This window comes from Hirundo rustica, chromosome 1 (genome assembly GCF_015227805.2).
Source record: "Hirundo rustica isolate bHirRus1 chromosome 1, bHirRus1.pri.v3, whole genome shotgun sequence".
In the NCBI taxonomy this organism is placed as follows: Eukaryota; Metazoa; Chordata; class Aves; order Passeriformes; family Hirundinidae; genus Hirundo; species Hirundo rustica.
Window position 1 is genome coordinate 57,060,334 of NC_053450.1, and position 20,716 is coordinate 57,081,049.

Here is a 20,716-nt window from a genome sequence, read left to right on the forward strand (position 1 = left end):
AGTTTCATTCAGTGTAACAACATTTAGTTGTACCTGTGCTTCTTACAGACATCATTTAGAAGGAAGGAGAGTTAAACAAGTTGTACAGCAAATACATTAAAATGTTTCAGTAATGAAGAAACTAACATTTCAGATTTAACCTGTTTGACATTAGGTAAAACACAAAGAAGTAAGTGAGGTTTTTTGATTTGCACAAGGACAATGTTTGTTATCCCCCTCTAATATTGTACACATGCTATTTCCAACCTAAATTCTTAACTACATCACTTTATGTGGGTTGCATGAGAGTGAGAAGAGGTCTGTCTTTAGGAATTGCATATAAATTGGACCCTTTTATTTAGAAATTTAATAAACTGCTGCTTATAGTGATGGAAAGGATCTCCCGAAATGGAGGGCACTGGACTGAGCATGAGGGATCAGAACCTCAGGGCTTGATCTCAGCCTAGAGGCATCCAACTGTGCTGGCAACTTGTAGTGGTGGGAGATGGAATGCTACTGTGGAAATGTGCCATGTGAGTACAGAAGGAAAACGTGAAAGAACATGAAGTTATCAGGATTCAGAAGGTGTTTGGTTAAGTCCACACACAAAATGCTTACTAAGTAAGGAGTCTGAAAACAATCCCTCCTCTAGCCTTAGAGATCTAAAGGATCTAGAGGCCAGACAGAAAGAGATCTAGAGGATTTCTATGGACAGTGAGTTGAAATGTGACATTTCATTGCTCCTCACCCCCTCTCCATAGAGAATGTTGTGCCTAATGATTTGTTTTAAAGTGTAAGTAGCAGAACACTTTTACTATGGCAAGTTCCTATCTCTAACACAATTTGCCAATATTATTTCATCATTATTATATCAACAAACCCACATCATCCTGTGGTATCACCTATATCAAGACTAGGTCAGACTAGGTACAGCACCACTGTAATCACCTGAGAACTGAAGCAGAAATGACATATAACTTCAGGCATGACCTAAAACTCAGATCAGCTGCAGGAAAACATTGCCAATAGCAAGTTGAATAATAAGTTTAAGAATTTGTTCCCCAAAATATTTCTTATGAAATAAACAGTGCCTATTTAAGGTCTCCTATCTCTTTGCCTTGTTTTTCTCACCTCATGAGATTTGTATTGTAGCATTTTATAATTAAATAACAGTAAAAATAAAAATGCAAGTATTTTGATTTTATCTATAGCTGCGAAAGCATGCTTTACAATTTATCATTTACTCCAGAAATTCGGTTATCTTAAAAGGAAAATAAATGTTTCAATGACAAGTACCAGTCACAACTAAAACCTCTGCATTTACCACCAATAAAACTGCTTGCATTAAGGAGGACAATTTTTCTGACACTTTTTTATGACTTGGTTCCACTGTAATATTTCATCTGTTTCAGTATATGCATGTAATCAAAATAAAGGAGTACCTGAGATACCTCTGTTTTCTGACGTGGTACCTGGCATTCTTAAAGGTTGCTGTCGTGACACATTTATGCCCTGTAAATTATAATAAATAATTTTTTTGTATCATAAACAATACTTAATATGTTACCCAGAGGCACAAGACATTTTGTAGACATTTTACAAAAGAATGGTGGATTGCTTTATTGAGGTACATGGAGAAAAGAGAATCAAGGCTTTGGGTTTGAAAATTAATTCACCTGCTTCTAAATAAAAAAGGTTTCAAATGTCCATCAAGGGAAAGGTTGAAGGCAATTCCGTGCAAGTAAGCAATAGCTATCAGACTGCATTAGGCAGGACTAACTCATACACTACCTTCATACCCTTGACCTTCCAGACACATTTGTAGATAACTTTGATTCTTCTGACAGCAGACACAAATCCTCACAGTTCTGTGGGAACATATTTCAGTTCTGCATTGAAACTATATTTCCCATAGCATTAAGTCAATCATTTTTGTAAGATAGAAATTTTGAGTTGTACAGCAGTATAATGCTTGCTATAGCATATATATAAACTTTGCAAAATATATACATGATGTTATAATGCTCATACTAAGATAAGTTTCTTCCGTATGGCAGTTGGAGGATGGTCTAATCTGGACCTAATCATCAGTGCCTGGCAGCAATAAGGCAGCAGCTTAAAATAAGCTGCCAGTTGAACACTCTGAAAGGGGTTTCTGGATCCAAACTTTCAAGACATAGATGTTCCTGTAAAAGAGAGAAGCAAATAGATTGAGGAGACAAAACAAGGGCACATAAAACAAACAGCTTCTTAGAACACTTCATTTGTTTGTTTGTTTCCAAAAACACCAACTGGAAATTTGGTGTGAGAATATATATAAATTGAATTTGTTGCTTTTACATGAGTTCTCTTTTGAATATATATTGATGTTAAGCTGGATTTATGGAATTACCAGTGTGTTTCACTTTCTTCTCAGATATTTGTAATATTGGAAAAGTTAGGTTAGTGTTTGTTTACCATCATCTTATTCTACATTTTCAGTACAAGCCCTTTCAGTCTGGGTGCAAACACAATGAAAAAAGTAATAAAATACATATTTTTATGTAAAATACATAAAATGTTATATCCTGGCCACACTCCAGGAAAAATTGCAGCCTTTATATAGAGCTATGCATTCTGTCAGCATATATATTGTTCTGTGACACAGTTTAGGCAGAAAAGAAGCCAAAAAAGCCATGGCAGCACTTGCCTAGATTTGCACTGTCGCCTTTGTGCTACCAGCTTTGCCCATTGATTGCCCTGTCTTTATCTATAATTGGAAGCAGATGTTGGGCAACTGAATGGCACCTCAACTCTCACCTGTGTGCTGCTGGTGCCCTGCTCCCTTGCCCCATCCACGTGCTGCCAGAATAGGCAGCGTGCCTTGGGGCCCAGTTCTATCATCTGTCTCCCCGGCATGAAACCCTCTCAGAAGGAAAATGGGATTTATAAGGCATGGCTTCAGTTCAAAAGACCTCACAAGTATCCAATGAAATAGCAAACTCTGAAAGAGAGGAAGGGAAAATATATGGGAAATTTCTTCATGTATGGGTAGAATAATTTTAGGAGTAGGTGTTTAAACAATTTCATCTTGATTCTTTTAAAAGCTGTAAATTTTTACTGCTGATCAGAGATAAACCTATTGTCTCCTTACCTTCCATCAGGGAGGCTGCCTCCATAGCAGGGCTGGAAAAACTGTGCTCATACCTCAATATTTTCTTTTCACCTAAAAAGCTAAATGCCATCTGTGTGTTACTGACATAATATTCTGTCTCTTACCCTAGAAGATGAGGATGTTATGAGAAGACCAATTTTGGGAATGTGTGTCCTTGAGACAAAGACTGCAAAAAAGCAGGAAGGATTAAGGAACATCACTTTCCTCACAACACTCTGAAGAAGGCCCCCCAAATTCTTGTGACAACAACCATATTTAACTCTCAAAAATCCCAAAATAGGCTATTATTTCAGCTGTTTGTCTGGGAACTTAGTCAGCTGATAGCTGGAATAACTCAGGAATGATATGGATCTCTTCCTGTTTTATTCAAGGCACTGGACAAAGAAAGGTATGCAAAGGTTCTTGGAGACCTGGAGCTGCGTGCCTGTCTCCCTTTCTTGTCCAGCAAATATTTCTATGACATCTATGTCTAACCAGGCAAGAATTTGAGGACTGTACCAATTAGGCTTATAGGAGTTTTTCTCAGATAAAATTTTTCACTAATGCCAATGATTCATCATCACTAAATGTCTTGGGGCTTGCATGCAGTATTTTTCTCTCTCCAATTTTCAGTACATTGGAGAGATTGTCACAAAACTATTTTCCCAATGTCAAAAAAAAAAAAAAACAACCCTGAAAAAACTGGCAGTTTAATGCAAACATTTCTAGATTAATGGGATCACTCACTGTTAAAGATGATCAGATAGAGACTGACTGTGACTATGGATGCTCAGTGACTGCGTGGTACTGAGCCTGCTCTCCAGGAACTTTCCCTTAGGTGAAGTCTTTCTGCAAATAAAAGACAGTCAAAATAGTTGCATGATTTCTCTTGGTTGTGGTTGTAGTTGTAGTTTCACACTGTGTTAGCTCCAACTTGAGATGATGTGTGTTTGACCAATGCCAGGGATTTCATGATGTAAAGTTTGGGAAGTGGATAGGATGAGGCTGAAGTTGAATGGGAGGATGTTGTGGTGTGTGTGGGAATGACGCCTTGTGGCATCCACATTTTGGTGGACTGTCAGATAGGGAGCTCTCATTGCGTCAATGGGATGCAATGGAGGACTCAGAAAGGACAGGGAGGTTTTGAATCTTCTTACAAATGCCCTAACTGCCCTGAGACCAAAAGAAGGTGAACAGAACTGAAGAAACTAATAACTCACCCTGCCTTGAGAGACACAGTCTTTTGCTACAGCAGAGAGGAAAGTTTGGCATTTGACGAGCATTTTATACTGGTATTTCCTTTGCTCTCAGAAAAATGCCCTAGAACGTTTAGAAAAAGTAGGTGTCTGAAGAGTTCAGTCTTGCCTAAAAAGCAGTAAAGAATATTTCAGCTATTATATGTGACATTTTTCTAAATTGCATTTTTTTTCTTTCAAGAAGGCCCACTAGAAATATGCTGCCTTGAAAATTTGTTATTCCTCTTCTTTCTTAACTCCACCTACTATCCTCAAATTTGAGGATGGAAGATGCAGTCCTAATAGTGTAACCCTTTTTAAAAGTTTGTAAATTGAGGCAAAGAAATTAATGTGGGTCTTTATGCTACTTACTCATGATTCAACACAAGCGTGTTGTGATAAACTTTGTCAGTAAGAAAGCATTGGTTTAACTTCACACTTTTTTTTTTTTTTTTTAATATCAACACAAATGGACTTTTTTTCTGTTTCCTCAGAGCTAGAGGCAGAGGAGTGGTGCAAACATCTTTGCATGGAATGTCTAGGGGCCAGGCTCAATGATATAAGTCTTGGGGAACCAGATTTGCTTGCTGCTGGAGTCCAGAGAGAACAAAATGGTAAGTAACTTTTTATTTGCTCCTAGATCAGTTCTTAGGTGATACCCCATGTCATCTTTGATTGTGCCTGTTGTTGTGAGGACTTTTGCTGGTAGCTGGAAGCACATCATTAGTAACTAAACATTTGAGCTTTTGAAGCTCAAGCCTATTTTTTTTACACAAATAAAGATGATTGAATTCCATGCCAAATAATACATATAGAGTGATTTCATGTCTTCCTTGTGTTCAGATTTCCTTGTCATGGGAAATTATGGCCTTGACCCTTCTGTTTCTGGAAATTACAGCTTCTGTGCAAAGGAATAAAGCATCAGCTGTTGTTTTGCAGCCTTTTAAGGACAGCGATGAGCATACCAACAGCAATTTGGACTGCAAAACACATATTTGCTTTAAACTCCTACCTGTCTTGAATGTTGAAGTCATGGTCATCTAAATGCTGTCAAATATGGGTGAAAAGGGCAGTGGCAGATGTTAGCCAGCACTAAGCCTCAGTTGTAAGTCTAAAGGCTATTTGGATTAGGCACATGCACAGGAAGAATGCTAGTGGATGGAATAGGCAATAACAAAAGAAAATCTGTGATTACCCTGTCATTTAATTCCTATTAATGAACACGAGGGCAACACAAAATGTGCTCATTTAGTCCTCCCTAAATTACAGCTCTCAATGATTATTACTGTCTTGATGCTTTTATGAGATCCGATAGCTTTCAACAAAGTAATAACACACACTGCCTCAGTGGTCATAAAATATCAAGCCAGCTATCATTATAAACAAAATTACGTAATTAAATTATAGAATGAATGGTACTATATTTATTGTATTATTTCTCTGAACCTAATAGCACACAACATAAAATGTACAGAAATCTTTAAGGAATTTTGTTCAAAAAGCAGACATGTTGAAATGAGATTTAAAAGAAGTTCAAACGTTCATAAAATTGTTTACCTGCTATGAGACAGAATCCAATTTGTAGTCTCAAACTACTTAAGAAAGGGAGAGCTACTAATGTTGTAGGAAAGTGATAATGATCAGACAGCACTCAAAGCATCCCATCTGCTATATGTTTATAAGCTATAGGTATAAAACTCATCTGCATGCTACTGAAGAGAGAATTGTGTGAACAGGTGAAGGTCTTTCACAAATGTGAAAGGAAATAAACCTTGTCAAAAGCCTGGGATGTGAACAGAAAAATAGCTTGAAATCCATCCAACTCTTTCTGCAGTGAATTCATGTACTCTCCAGCAGCTTTTGGGCATAGATGACAAATATTACACTTTGTTATGCTCCTGAAAGAGATCCAGTTAACACACACATGACCTCCAGGAGGCATATTTTAGTTCTGTTGTATGAACTAGTCTTGATTAAATTGCCTTAGTCTAGAAATTAATTGCAGTGTTACAAACCAGCATATATGAACATAATTAGCATCTTTATTGTTCTAAGTAAATAAATGAAAGGAAACAAAGAGGCAAAGCATGTATTTGTTGTACAAATCACATGAATAATAATGTGTGGAGGGTATCATTAGCTGTATTCTTTTAAAACAAGTGACTGAATACATATAATCCAACATTTAACGAGCATGCTCTGCTAAATCATTAGTTACAGTATCTCAAACAAGTAATTCTGATACCTATCCTCATCTTTCCCTCATCCCCTTGATGCACAACTTTGCATTTTAATAAGCGTGTTTAAAATTCAAAGTTTTCTTGTTCAGAGGCAAAGCAAATTCTGTTGTGGGTGTCTTTTAATCAGCTTGGAAGGAGGAAAAAGTGCAGAGATTCTTACTATAGGTAATAAATTGGGCATTTTGTTAATTCATCTGTGCTGTAAGAACCTGCAGTTGCCCTCCAATTCCTGTAGCCGATTTCTTCAGTTGAGTGGAACGGTGCCTTCAGTTCACACTGGTCATCTTATTCCGCAAACCTGGCAGTGTCATTCCCCACATGACAGTGTTATTGAAAAGGTGAGTAGTTCAAAGGTGGAATCATTTGGTGACTTGGGTGGAATAATTTCAGATTTTTAGTTTATATTCTTGCACATTTGCTGCATATTGCAGCTTTTAAACACATGCTATCAAAAATGGTAATTCAAAAGATACCTCAAAAACTTTTGCAAGTCTACTGAGCTTTTGCTTATAAATATTCTTGTTGAGCTTTTGTTGACCTGAAACTGAAAGGTCAAAGTTAATTTTACTACTGGAAATTCGTGAACAGTGGCTATGTGTATGAAGCGTCTAAAATCTTGCTCTGTGAAAATGACAGCTGTGTCACTCTCCAAATAATTTTATTTTTTTGTGTTAAATAAAAATTGAATACCAGTGTAGTACCTTTGAATGTCATTTCTTCAAAACATTGCAAGTGTGTCAACTTCATTGAATTCCTCTCGAGTTAGTCAGTTTATTAATCCTTACTTGAAACAGAGATGTGGGAATACAGTTTGTAAAGCGTGTAACAGAGTCTCGTAGCCTCAACATCTAGTTTCGTGGAAGTTCCGTTGCCTGACCCATACAAAGGCTTTCTTTCAGGTCACTGAACAAGAGATGTCTCTTGCAGTTTGAGCATGACCACAGGTTGTAATAAATATTATAGTGTTAATGGTTTTTCAGTTTTTGACAATTTTTTTTCACACTTTTAAAGGCTATAAGACATTGAATAATGCTGCCATGTATCATATGGCATGATGATCCGTATGATGTAACATTAATCTCAAAAGAACATGTGTACTGAGCATTAATTGTATTCCATTTCACTGAGGCTTTTTCAAATAGTTTCTTTTCACTAAAGTTTTTCTGAAAAGCGTAAAATTTGGTAAAGATACTTCTTTGGACTAGAAAATCTAGCCTAATAAGGCAGGTTCTTTCATGAGCTGCTTTACCTTTTCAAAGAGATAATATTTTTAAAATTCAGTGTTGTTTATGTGTTCAACTACTTGCCCATTCTTGTTCTTAAGGGACATTTTAATGATGTAAGGGTATTCACTAAATGCATCAGACAAATAAATTGTCTCTCTCTAGAAAAAACCCTTACTTTCTGGTGTGTAGATTTGTAGTGTTTTTTTCCTGTATGTGACCACCAAAGCCACTACCCTCAGTTAGCAACATTTGAAATAATTTTTGTAACTGTTTTTCGAGGTTCTTCACTTGGGGTCAAATCTTGGCTAGCTCCAGACCCCGGTGCGTTACCCTGATAATGGACAGAAGGTAAAAGACAGAGGCGCTCTTTTTCTTCCTTGGTCCAACGGTCCCACAGCTTTATTGCAGAACCCAAACTCCAGGAGGAACAGAAAGAGAGAGAAACTCCTACGGCAGGGATTTTTAAACCCGGGGAGAAAGGGGCAGGGAGAGGAACCACAACCAATGGTAAACAATTTGGTGGGCGGGGGGGCAGCGGCGGCATAAGGAGGGACTGACTAAAGGATACCAACACCAGAACCCAGAGGGAGGTACAGAACTTACCATGTGCAAAATATAATAAAACTATTTTTGTGTGCAAATATGATAAACCACCCAGTAAAATATAATAAAAAAATGAACTAACTATTTAGTGCACTATTAACAACTGTTATTTTATATGCCCAGGGACCCCTAGAATTGCTACATGCTACTTTTATTTTTATACACAAAAAATTACACTTCAGAAAATACTTGGTAAAGAAAATATGCGTGTTTTCTATAATTTATTTAATACGTCTTTTTATTATTTCTGAGTCTGTTTATCTCCCCAGCCTCACTCTTGTGGTTCTTCTGAGGTGAACTTTAGGTTTGAGAAGGGAAGACACCTGATTCTCTGTGGCAGGAATGCAACAATGTGGTTTGCAGAACAGTTTGCTCCAAAGGCTGGCAAAACTTCTGTTTGGCATGCAAAGGCCACACAATCATAAGGCAGTTCTGTCACATGACAATAGAAATTTAAGGCACCTGAAAGAGGCATTCCTTTATAGTTCTGGACTGGTCAGTAAGTGCCAGTGAGATCTGTTCCACCATAGTTGCGCTGTTGTTTGAGCCTCCAGCACCAAGCAATTCTGCAGTGGTGACAGCAAAACAAGGCAAACTGTCGAGCTGCTCTGCTTGTAGCAGAGAGCTCTGCTACTGTGCCTTGTAGGAAGGCTAGAGAAGAATCTAAACATCTCTTGCACAAAGCACATCAGTAACAGGAAGCTTCTCACTGGATTTCAGCTCCATTATTGCTTTCCAGAAGTATTACCACAAGTCTTGCTTTGTAAACTCTGCTGCAGAAAATGACTATTAGGTGGTTTTCTTTTTAAATTTAAGGCTCACAACTAATGGCTGCTTAGCTTGGAACAATGCACAAATTCCAATTAAAGTGAGATGTGAAATGGAGCTTCTGTTGCTCTCCAGCCATTTTACCTTCTCTCTCCTGCAAATCTAAATGATTTGTTGGTGTATCTCAGCCCTATAGCAGCAACCTTGTTTCTGTTTACATTTTTTTTCACACTGAACATGGTCTCTAGTGTTTATGAATTTCTTTTAGATTATTTGCTAAAGAATTAAAATACAGTATGAAAGCAAAAGCAGTAGAGGCCTCACTTCATAATCCTATTCAGGTAATTTATTTAGTAAAATTTATTTAGTAAAAATTTATTTAGTAAAATGGCTTTATATGCAATGATAACACAAATAATTATAGTTATAACTAATAACAGTTATAACTCCATGAAAGAAAATCTGGACTAAGTTGGATCTGATTACACTGTTGACAAATCTTCTAAGCAATATGCTGTGATTCTTACACGCACATTTCATAATCCTTGGGTTTTTCAAGCTGCTGCTACATGAAGACATTTTGAATGTAGAGTGCTGACTTCATTTGGAAGAATTGGAAGCTTCCTTTCCAGGTTTCAATGAACTTGGAAACATTTGCAAATGTAAAACATATGCAAAACATAATGACAAAAACAAATTTTGATGTTCTTTTTTAATTACTTCCCAGGTAATGTCATATCTAGAATTTCTCCATTCTCACAATGGATAGTGTGTCCAATGTGTCGCTATTTTCGTTCTCTATAAAAGGAAGGAATTTGAAAGATGTCATCCAAATGGGCAATATACAATGACAGACTATATTTACTGTGAAAAAGAAGTCAGAATATTCAAGACAATATTGGTTAAAAAAGAATTATATGTAAACTATTAATAAATTCACTTTTTAGGTATTAGATGGATCTGTTTGGTGAAGACTCTACTCACATCAGTTTTGAATACTAAATAATAGTACTAAAATAGCTGAATACCTGTACTAAATAATTTTCTTTTAAACTTTACTTGTACTAAACCATTTTCTATTAAACTTTACTTGTAAACCTGATGTGAAACATGAAGAAAATGGGCAAATGTTAAAATGCAAATTTCTAAGCTGAAGAAAAAGCCAGATCCATCCTTTGCTGCTATATCTTATTAACTCCTAACATTCCTGTGATATCAGTGTGAAGCTTTTTAATTATGTGTTTTGAGGCTTTAATTTATTTTTTAAAAATTACTCCATTATAAACCTAATTTTTATTTTCAAAACCTGGAAAAGTTTGAAAGTTAATAATTTTTTTGCTTTTCCTCCCTGCTTAATATTTAAATTAGTATTTTATAAAAATACTTCCTTTGTAAGATTTTTCTTCTTTCATAACATTGGTCTTACCTTCATTTTTTTTATTTAAAAACCTACCACAGGAGTAGCAGTCTTGCTTCCTGGATTTTAATTGCAAAAAACTCATTAATTCTTGTTAGTAAAAATGTAGCTTTTCATAGTGAACAACGTCCTTGAATCCTCAGAAGAGGATTATGAGGCATTTCTTTGTGCTACATATTGAGATTACAAACTACAGCAAAAGCATAGAGACTTTGTAATTACATTCATAGAACTGACTTGTTTTAGGGCATTTTCTAGGATCTGTAGAATCTCTGTAATTTAATACATAAAAGCACTTTGCATTTTTTTTAATTCATCTTGTGTTATCCTTAATCCATTTTTATACAATAGATTTGTTTGGTTTGGTTTGGTTTGGTTTGGTTTGGTTTGGTTTGGTTTGGTTTGTTTTTAATAAAAACAGACAACTTTATTCAGAAAAGTAAGGTGTTTACAGTTTTAATGTTAATCCAGTGAGTCTTCAAGTTCTTCTCTACCTTACTACTTACCAATGAAACAATTTGAAGTATTTACCTACCATTATATTTTTATTGAGATACTTCCATTTTTAATGGATGCAAAGAAGAATATTTACAACCAAAGGGAGAAAAAAAAAAAAAAAATTAAATCCTGGTTCCTCACTGCGTACACTAGAAGGGAAGCATACTAATAACCGTGAGATATGAATAAACACAAAATGCTTCACCGTCAAGACTTTAAGCTCTCTTTTCACCTGAAAATTAGCCACAGTTGGTCAGCAGCAGAAGTCTCGTAGGTGGAGGGGTTTCACATATAAACTGAATATTTGCTTTCAAAATTTCCACTTATTTATATGTTCCACCAACCTGACTGTCTCCTTCTATAGTAATTTTTACCCATCATTAAATCTGAAATTAAACCAAGCATCTGGATTGCAAGATTGCAATGTCATCTGATCAGTTTTCCAGCTGGGATGATTTAACCAAAGGAATCCAGTGATAAAATGGCAGAATCAGGATCACTGAACTCCAGTCATTTTGCCCCCCCCAATACAGCTGGAAGGCTGAGAGCATTTTGGAGTTGCTGCCAAGTCTCTGTCTCAGTCAGTATGCTCATTTTCATAAAGACTCTTATGCTCCTATGCCCTGGAAAGCATTATTAAATGTCGTATTCTTGCCAAAGCCCAAATGCTAAACACCTTTACATGCACTAAGTGTATGATGAGGCATTGCTCTGCTTATTCAAGGAGATGGGAAAGAGCAGTCACATTGAGTGGGATAATAACTGTAGCAATATATCAGCATTTTTTTCTCATCCTGGCTCCCCTACTCCCTGAATTTTGCTCTCACCAGTTCAGAGAAGGGAGCAGGATAGGAATCCTGCATGCTGAGGAATTGTGCATGTTCACTCCCAGTCTTAGCTTGTCCAATATCACATCTTCTTGTTTGGTTTCTTCTATCTCCCTACTTTCTGGGTCCCTTATTAACTTACGTTTGCTTAGTCTTACTAGCAAATGAACTGTTATTATCTCATCCTACCCAAATTCCCAAATTTGGGCCTATGATTCCCAAATCTGGCCTATGATGAATTTTGGGGTTTGCCTTGATAAGTGTAAGGGCAAAACCCTTCTCTAAAGATGGAATGACTGAATTACCATTAGCTAGATACCTGCTCAAATATTTTCTGAAATGGAAAAATTGGACCCTGCGTGTTAATTAATATAACCATTTAATTTAATATAACCACTCTAACACCTTTCCATGTCCTCAGCTGCCCACTATTCAAAAGTATAGTTTTTGTTCCAAAAGCAAATCTATCCATCTCAATCTTCTCCAGCACATATGTTTGTACACTTGTTTTTCTTGCCAATTTGATTCAGTTCCAAGGGTGCTACGTTTTGCCCTGCAGCTGATGTTCACTTTAATCAGACATACTTCCTTTAATCCCTGACATCTCACCTTAGACACTGACCTCCCATGCAAAGTCAGCAAATGTCTCCTGACAGTTTGAGGATACCATATGTCCTGAATGCCCTTCATACAGTAATATCCTCAAACACATCAATGAAGTTGAGCATTTCATGACTATCCTGGTAACATCTAAAGCAAGTTGAAATATTTTGTGCCTTCCACACAACAGTTTAATATTTACTTCAAAAAATAATTGTACCTTTTCATTTTCTCTGCTGTCTGAGGCATTCCGTCGGTGAAGATGGAGATTTTCATTCTCATATAGTAACCCCATCCACCCATAGATACACTGTTATTTCATGTCATGCAAGAGAGAAAGAGCTGACAGGCCAGCTACTGCGTCTTTCTTTCAAACAGAGGAGGGAAGTAGCAGTAACTGACAGCATTTATGTATTTATTTGTTTGTTTGTTTGTTTGTTTATATATATAAAAATTTATATATGAAATTTCAGTGCAAAGTGAAAGTTATCTTGTTCACCACCATTCCCTTCCCAATGCAGTCTTTGACCCGTTACTCCCAAGTGTGAGTCCTTCCATTTAGTTTAGTAGGCATTATGTTAGACCCCTGCCCCATGCACTCCTCTGAGCATTAGGAGAAATTCTCAGTGATCTCAGCAGCCTCTGATAATCTATTTGTGCTGTTTGTCACAAGACTTTCACAAAATGTCTGTAGTTCCACACATGTGATCCTAGTCATAAAATTAAACTTTTAGGGCTAAAACCCGTTAGTGTGACTAATGAGAACTTGGGCCTGGGAGAAGAAGTTGTGACTAAATGAATCAACTGGGGAGTCATTAATAGGACAAAATTAAATTGACTGAAACAGAACAACATTGGGGATGACAAGTTTACTCATAGCTACACAGGATTTTTTATTGCTCAGCCAGCAGTTCCTTGCTTTCTCTAATGCCTCAAACTTTTGCTGCTTTATTCACACACAGGCAAACTCGTGCACACTTATCTCTTATATTAACTCACTAACAATATTTTAATTGTTTTTTTCAAAAACATATATATATATCAAATGTTTAAAAATTAGAGACATAATGTCTATGATGCTGAATTTCAAACAGAATGGGAAGCTAATTTTGAGTGTTGCAATAAATTTCTCTCACTCAAATTTAAATTCCTTCCCAATTTTTATGAGGACACTGTGAGAAAATTCAGTTCCAATGGTGGATGAAAAATATTCCACATCAAGCCCTTTGTACTTTATCTAGCAATTGGAGGCAATTTTCCTATCAGTTGTGCCTCTAAAGAACATTTTCCTAATATTTTTATTAAATAAGAATTGCTCATGCTCATACTTTAAATTGTTCTTACCTTTTTTGTCAACACCCTTCAGGCAGTAGAACTGACATTTTGCATTTCTACCCGTTTCAAAGATGAAAAGAAACTGTGAGAGGAAACTTGTGAATGTATTGCACTCTCCCATATGATGCTATTGAGCCCTAATATTGCAATGCATGTGTCATTAAAATATATGCTGGCACTTCCAAATGTACAACCAGAAATTTAACTGAGTTTTTCATTCTTTGTAGAAGCAACTCATAGAAACATTTATTATTCTTCAAAGAAAATCACACTTTTATTTAAATTTCTCTTCCTAATAATTTTTACTTCCTTCCATATGAGTTAATGGTATTTTACATCATCTTGGGTTTTTTTTTTTTTTTTTTTTTTAATGACTTTTTTTTTCCATTGCTTATTAAATCACATGCAATTCAGGCACTTCAGAAAATTATTAATGCCCTTGACCTCCTACTGCAGTAAGTGCACTTTGCAAGCAAAGTGCAGCTGATAGTGATTGATGTCATGGCCATAATAATATATCATGTTGAATCAGATGTTTCAAGAAAGAAACAGATGATTGAAATTTTTATTAATTTTGAAAATAAGAATGACTTTGGCAAATAAACAGAAACTGAATGCAAGGAATGTAATTATTAATGAGCTTCAATAAGTAAACTTGGATTTGCAATTTCAAGGACAGCTTTTCTAAGAGGCAATGACTGCACATACATAATTTGCCAGGATACCTTTAGTTCTATTCTTTGAGAGGGGAGTCTCTGTCAGTGTTCTTGTCATTGTGAATTTTAATTTGTAAAGTATCGTGGATCTTAATGTGAGAGTGAAAAAGGACTTCAGTAACGGTGCTGGGAACATATGTCCAAGAAGACTATGGAGATCATCTGTGAAAAATGTTTCAGACTGCTGCATCATTTATAAAGAAAATGAAATGAAGATGATTCTCCTCTTACTCCTCTCTTATGCACTAGTAAGACTGTTTCAGCATCAATGGATCCTGACCTCTTTTAAAGCCAGAAATTTGGCTTTGATTTCTGGATCATCAGAACTAAAGACTTTATTTCTTTTTTTTTTTTTTTTTTTTTTCCCCAGTATAAAATCTTGCTTTAACCTGTGATGTCTTACTTTGTGTTTTTTTCCCAGAACGATTCAATGTATACCTTATGCCTACACCAAATTTAGATATCTATGGGGAATGTACAATGCAGATCACACATGAAAACATCTATCTCTGGGACATCCACAATGCCAAGGTCAAGCTGGTCATGTGGCCTCTGAGCTCTTTGAGGAGATATGGACGTGACTCAACGTGGTTTACATTTGAGTCTGGAAGGTAAGAGCTACGGAGATGCAAAAAAATAATAGATAAGTGGTGGGTTTTTTTGAATAAACAGTCTGATAAATTAGATATGCCTCTCCTTTTACAGCAGGACATAATACATGGCCTCTTCATAGACTTCCCTGTGCTGAATATTATTTTTCAATATATTCAGGCCAGTGTTTGAAATGTGTCGCATATTAAAAATGAGCTTAAGCTCCCTCTGACTTTTATTTAACTGTGATTGAAATGTCATTATTAAAGTTTATGAGTCTCACTGTGCTTAAACACTAGTGTGGCATGATTTGAGTTCTTTTGATGTAGAAGAAATTAATTCTGGATCATGGAAAAGGCTCATCACACAAGTATAGCTGGAGTAACTTCCATTACAGTGGATATTACTCTTTTTGGATGTTCCTGATGACTGATTGCCACCCTAGAGTATAATTGCAAACAGGAGTACAGAGAACATTGTGAACCCATAAAAAGGCTAGCTCTTTTTCCTGCCTGCAGTTTTAATCCTCATTGCCATTTCCATCTTCAGATCAGTTTTAAATTTCCATAGAGCTCTGTTTTGCCTCTCTTTCATCTCTTTTTAATGCATTTCATATCTTGCCATTAGGTTCACTGCCTTTTCTGCATTTCTGCACAAAAATAATTCTGCATTTAACTCTCTGTCTGGTGGTGTTTTAACTTGTATCTTTTGGTTCCTAGACTATTGTTTTTTACGGTTTGGTTTGGTTTTTTTTATGACTCATCATACTCCTTTATGAGTAGCCTGAATTTTCTGAAACAATCTCTAAAATTACAGGTGTCCTTACACACTTTTGTTAAAAACACTTTCTTGTTAAAAAAAGTCTTTATATGTCTTTTGATGTATACTTATTCAATAGTATTAACAAATATTCGCAAAAGTAGAGTTTGTGATCAGAAACAAAACCATGGATCAAATGGACACTTCAGTCTAAGGAAATAATGGCCAAAATTCCTCTGCCATTTCCATAGCTAGGAGTTTCCATTTAATGAGTAATTTGTATATCCAGACTGCTGTCACTAGACCATTTTGGTTCTCCATTAGTCTTCTGTGATGAGTTCACATGAAGACATAATTGGGGTTTTTTATTTAATTTTTTTTTTAGTAAAAATAAGCAAAGCTGACCCATGTTTCAACTTGATTTCAATGATTAAGCTGAGGGGCTTTTTTGAATATACAATTTTAGCATGAATTAGCATTTCAAGCCTCCTACAGTATTTTAATTCCATTTCAAGCCTCCTACAGTATTTTAATTCCATGCTAGTATCTGAATATCATCTGCTTCTACAGTCCATGAACCATATGACCTGATGAAAAGTGGATTGTTTTCCTGCCTTTATTATTATGAGATAGCTCTGCCTTTATCTTTCATGCTTTATTGTCTTTGATCTGATTCCTCCTTTTTTGCTTGTTTGGGACTACTTTATCTATCTGATTTGGAAATGCATAGAGTTAAAAAGATAGGGCTAGAGAAAAGTTGGTACCTTCAATAAAGTCTGAAGGCTATATAGGGCAAAAATAACTCTCATTATGAAATCTGTTGTTGATTTGCTTGAGGTTTGATTTTTATTTTTTGATCAACAAATCATCTTTCTTGTCTTTCTAAACATGATTTTCTTTGTCCCTTGATCTTCTAGTACCTTAATACAATAAATTCCTGATGCATGTTGTTTTGCCAGAAGTGAAGCACTTATCCATGTTTTATGAGAATGTTATGCAGTAAAAGTGTTGTTGCTTTAATTTTTCCCTAAGGCTTAAATATTAAATGTAGGCAATTGCTTTAAAGGAAATATTTTTAAATAGGTTATTATGTTTTAGTGTGTTATAGCAGATATCCACTATATGTGTATGAGGTTTGCATGCACATTAGAAGCTGAGTTTTGTATACTTATTTTACATCCTGAGTTTTGGTATTACTTTGAGAAAATAAATCCCTTCAATAACACAAATGGACATATTCACAAAGAGATACTATGTTGAATAAATTGATCAAAATTAAGCTTTTTGAAAAAATTATCTTTTAATAAATATATTGCTTTTCGTTTAAATGGAGTATGAACTTGGATGTGTAAAACTGAGCTGCTCACTGATCTAATGAAATGCAATGACTACGCAATTTGAAGAATGTCTAAAATAGGGGAGGAATGAACTGAGATTCTTTCAATCTTCCAGATTTTTCTGAATTAGTGTTTGTAAATGCCTATGCAGCTAGACTTATCCTTTTTTATTATTATTTATTGAACTAATGAAAGTAAACATTCCTTGCTCAGTCATTTCCTTAATCTGTCTTTTTGTCTATCCAAACCCTGCTGAGATATGGGGAAAGAACAGTTCTTTCTTCAAACAGGCTTTGTTCAATGCTGGATGGAGAGATTCTCATTTCCTAAAGTACCTGATTAGGGCTAATCCCATACAATCTCTTCACCTATCAGAAAACAGTCATTCACAACTCCATTAGGCACTGTAATAGCTTCGTGCAGATTAAGGCTGTTTATCTAACACAGTGAATGGATCAGAGCATGTGCGGTAAGAGCATAGCATTTATGTTTTTAACATCTAGGCTTTCCAACTAACCAGTCTTGGACTGGACTGGGGAGTTGTGCTAGTTTTGGAAGGGTTAATTTTCTTCACAGCAGCTGGTATGGGGCTGAGTTTGGGATTTGTGCTGAACATAGGGTAATAAACCAGGGATGTTTCAGTTATTATTGAGAAGATCTTACACAGAGTTAAGGACTTTTCTGCTCCTCACTCCGCCCCACCAGCAAACAGGCTAGGGGTGCACAAGGAGCTGGGAGGGAACACGGCCAGGACAGCTGAACCCAGCTGACCAAAGGGACAATCCTATACCCTGTGGCCTATGCTGAGTGTATAAAGCAGGGGGAAGGAGAAGGAATAGGGAGGACATTTGGAGTGATGGTGTTTGTCTTCCCAAGTCGTTGTTATGTGTGGTTGAGAACAGTCTTCCTGGGAATGGTTGAACACCTGTCTATCCATGGGAAGAAATGAATTAATTCCTTGTGACATTTTGCATATGCACAGGGCTTTTACTTTACCTGTTCCTCTGTCTTTCATCACTTTTACCCTTCTGATTCTCTCCTCCATCCCTGCGGCGGAGTGAGAAAATGGCTATGTGATACTTGTTGCCAGCTGGGATTAAACCACAGCAGGAGTGTGGTTTTAGTGTTTAATCAGCTATGATTCACAGGATTTCCGCAGCTCATGGATGTGTTCAGACACCTCATTCTCATTATTTTGGATACTGGATATGTTGGAGGCACTGTGGAGTTGACCTGCATGGGTGCACTTCCTTCTCTTCAGACTTTTGGAAGTGCTGCTCCACGTACATAGGCTAAATTAGTGTTTGACTCTCTGATTTTAAGCTTCTGAAACAGGAAGCGTGTCCTTACAGCGCTTCCCACCCTAACTGTCCAGATGGAGTTGCTCTTAATTTGCAGGAGATTGCATTAAGTACATGCAATTTAAGAAACATGCCAGAGAAGGAGTAAAACAGCTAGAGGTGAAACATTTCATAGTCTTGATCAGATGTGAAGTCACCCTTTTCAGTCTCTTGTCTAAGTTACAGGATTCATTTTGCTGATGTTGTAAAACAAGCAATCCATAGTAAAGGCCATAAGCCATGTTTAACTCCACTCAGTGTTAACTGCAAAAGGCAGCAGTCCAAGCTTTCCTGTTAGCAAAACAAGTGGTCTGAGGCATCTTTTTAGGAGCATAAGAGGAGACTCCTAAGTATTCAGAATTGGGACACAGAGAAAATTAGGCACATATGGACGACTTGTTAATTTTGAAATTTTTTTTTTCGCTTTACTGTAATTTTGTCTTTTACATTATTTTCTATGTATGGAGGCTGTCTGGTCAATTGTATTAACTGGCCAGAAATATAACAAAAAGAAGCTGACATCAAGTTAAACATGGTGATAAAATATAATGAGGGGATCGGCTGTGGAAGCTCCAGCCAAATTTTGTTGAGTTTCCAGCACAGTAGAGAGTTTGACACAAGGTTTTTCTTGGATTTTTGAGAGCAAAAGGAGTCACAAATCTATATACACACTCCTTTTTCTGAAAAATGTTTTCTTTTACTTCATAGAAAAGATGCTGAAATTTAATCAATTTCAAATATTTCCGAGTTAATTCATGCTGTGCTTTCAAAGAGACTCATTGAACCACACTAAACTATTCCTTCTTTATTTGCCTTTGGTTTTTTTTTGTTTTTTTTTTTTTGTTCATTAGAGAAAATTTAATGAAATAAGGTATTCTCTATCACTTCTAAGATCTGGAATCTGTTTCTTTGGTTAAGAAAAATATTAAGCTCAAGCAATTACACAGTGGTGACATGAGAATTTCTCAGATTTTTTTTCCCAAGACTGATATACTCATTTTCTCTGTGGTAGATACACAGATGCTAGGGTTATCTGAAGCAGAAAGTTCACTGTTTGCTTCAGGCACTACATCTTGCTGAAATGTTTCATTTGTCTGTCAGTCCTCTGTGGTGATTCTCAGTGTTAATATGAAATATATTAGTCAATTAACTCCTAAAGCTCAGTCACAGGGAACATGCTCTTTTTTGCTTATGTAGGAAAAGGCCCCTTACGCATGTGCCTCATGAGACAGATGTCATGGGACTTCATACACTGTTGTACAGGTCTATACCTCCCCAAAGAGAAGCCTGCAATTCCTGATTGCGGGTGGATTATCTAAATAGTGGATTAAGTTTATCTACCAATGGTTTACGATCGAATTATAAGTCATATATTATAAATCATTATAAGTCTCATTATAAATCATAAGCTTGTGATGGAATTTGTGAGTAATTTTGGGTTGAGCACCAGTATGAGCACTTGTGCAGCTTCAGTAAATAGTTTATCACTTCATATACTCAGAGCTCTCAGTATCCCACACTTTAAATAGTTAACTTTGCTAGGATCTTTGCCTTCTTTTATACCTTTGTGATATTTTCAAAAAGCCAAATCACCCATGATAGGAATTTTCTGTGGTTTTGTGTTTCCTCATGGTCCCTTCACTTCTTCCTCATATCCTTTCCACAAGTGGCATGTATTGCTAAAATCTGAAAATAAAAAACTTTCTTGGAAAAAAACCATTAAACTCTTTGATGTATCCTATCCTGGCTTTTTTCTCAGTAATGACGCAGCTCTAATTTTAGGGAAAGTGGCATTTCTTAGCACTGAAAAGGTTTCATTAGTTCCTGCTGCTTAGCAGCGCCAAGGTTATACTGTAATATGTTGTAATTGTAGTTCCATTCGTACTTTTTTTCCATTCCAGCTCTCAGTTTGCCTCTTGCCAAATTCTTGACCTGGAATAAGTTCTATGTTAGTCATTTGATTCACTTACACCCTACTTAAAAAGAGGTTAAGCATTTAACTCATCTACAGGACTCTTACTCTGGTTTTGATCATGGTACCTAATCTAAGAACTGCTTTACTAGCAGAAGCTATAGAGCTCACTGTAAGTGATTTATAAAGTGTTCATTGCA

General features: G+C 36.2%; 1 protein-coding gene across 2 annotated transcripts in view; it reads left to right on the top strand.

The window, feature by feature from the left end:
• The window catches only part of DOK6 (docking protein 6), a 244,851-nt gene that overhangs the window by 145,650 nt on the left and 78,485 nt on the right, over positions 1–20,716 (top strand). For both annotated transcript variants that reach the window (XM_040068295.2, XM_040068304.1), the window contains 2 exons: positions 4,842–4,961; positions 14,999–15,188. In XM_040068295.2, coding sequence (XP_039924229.1) covers positions 4,842–4,961; positions 14,999–15,188 — 310 coding nt within the window. The remainder of the gene's footprint in view (positions 1–4,841; positions 4,962–14,998; positions 15,189–20,716) is intronic.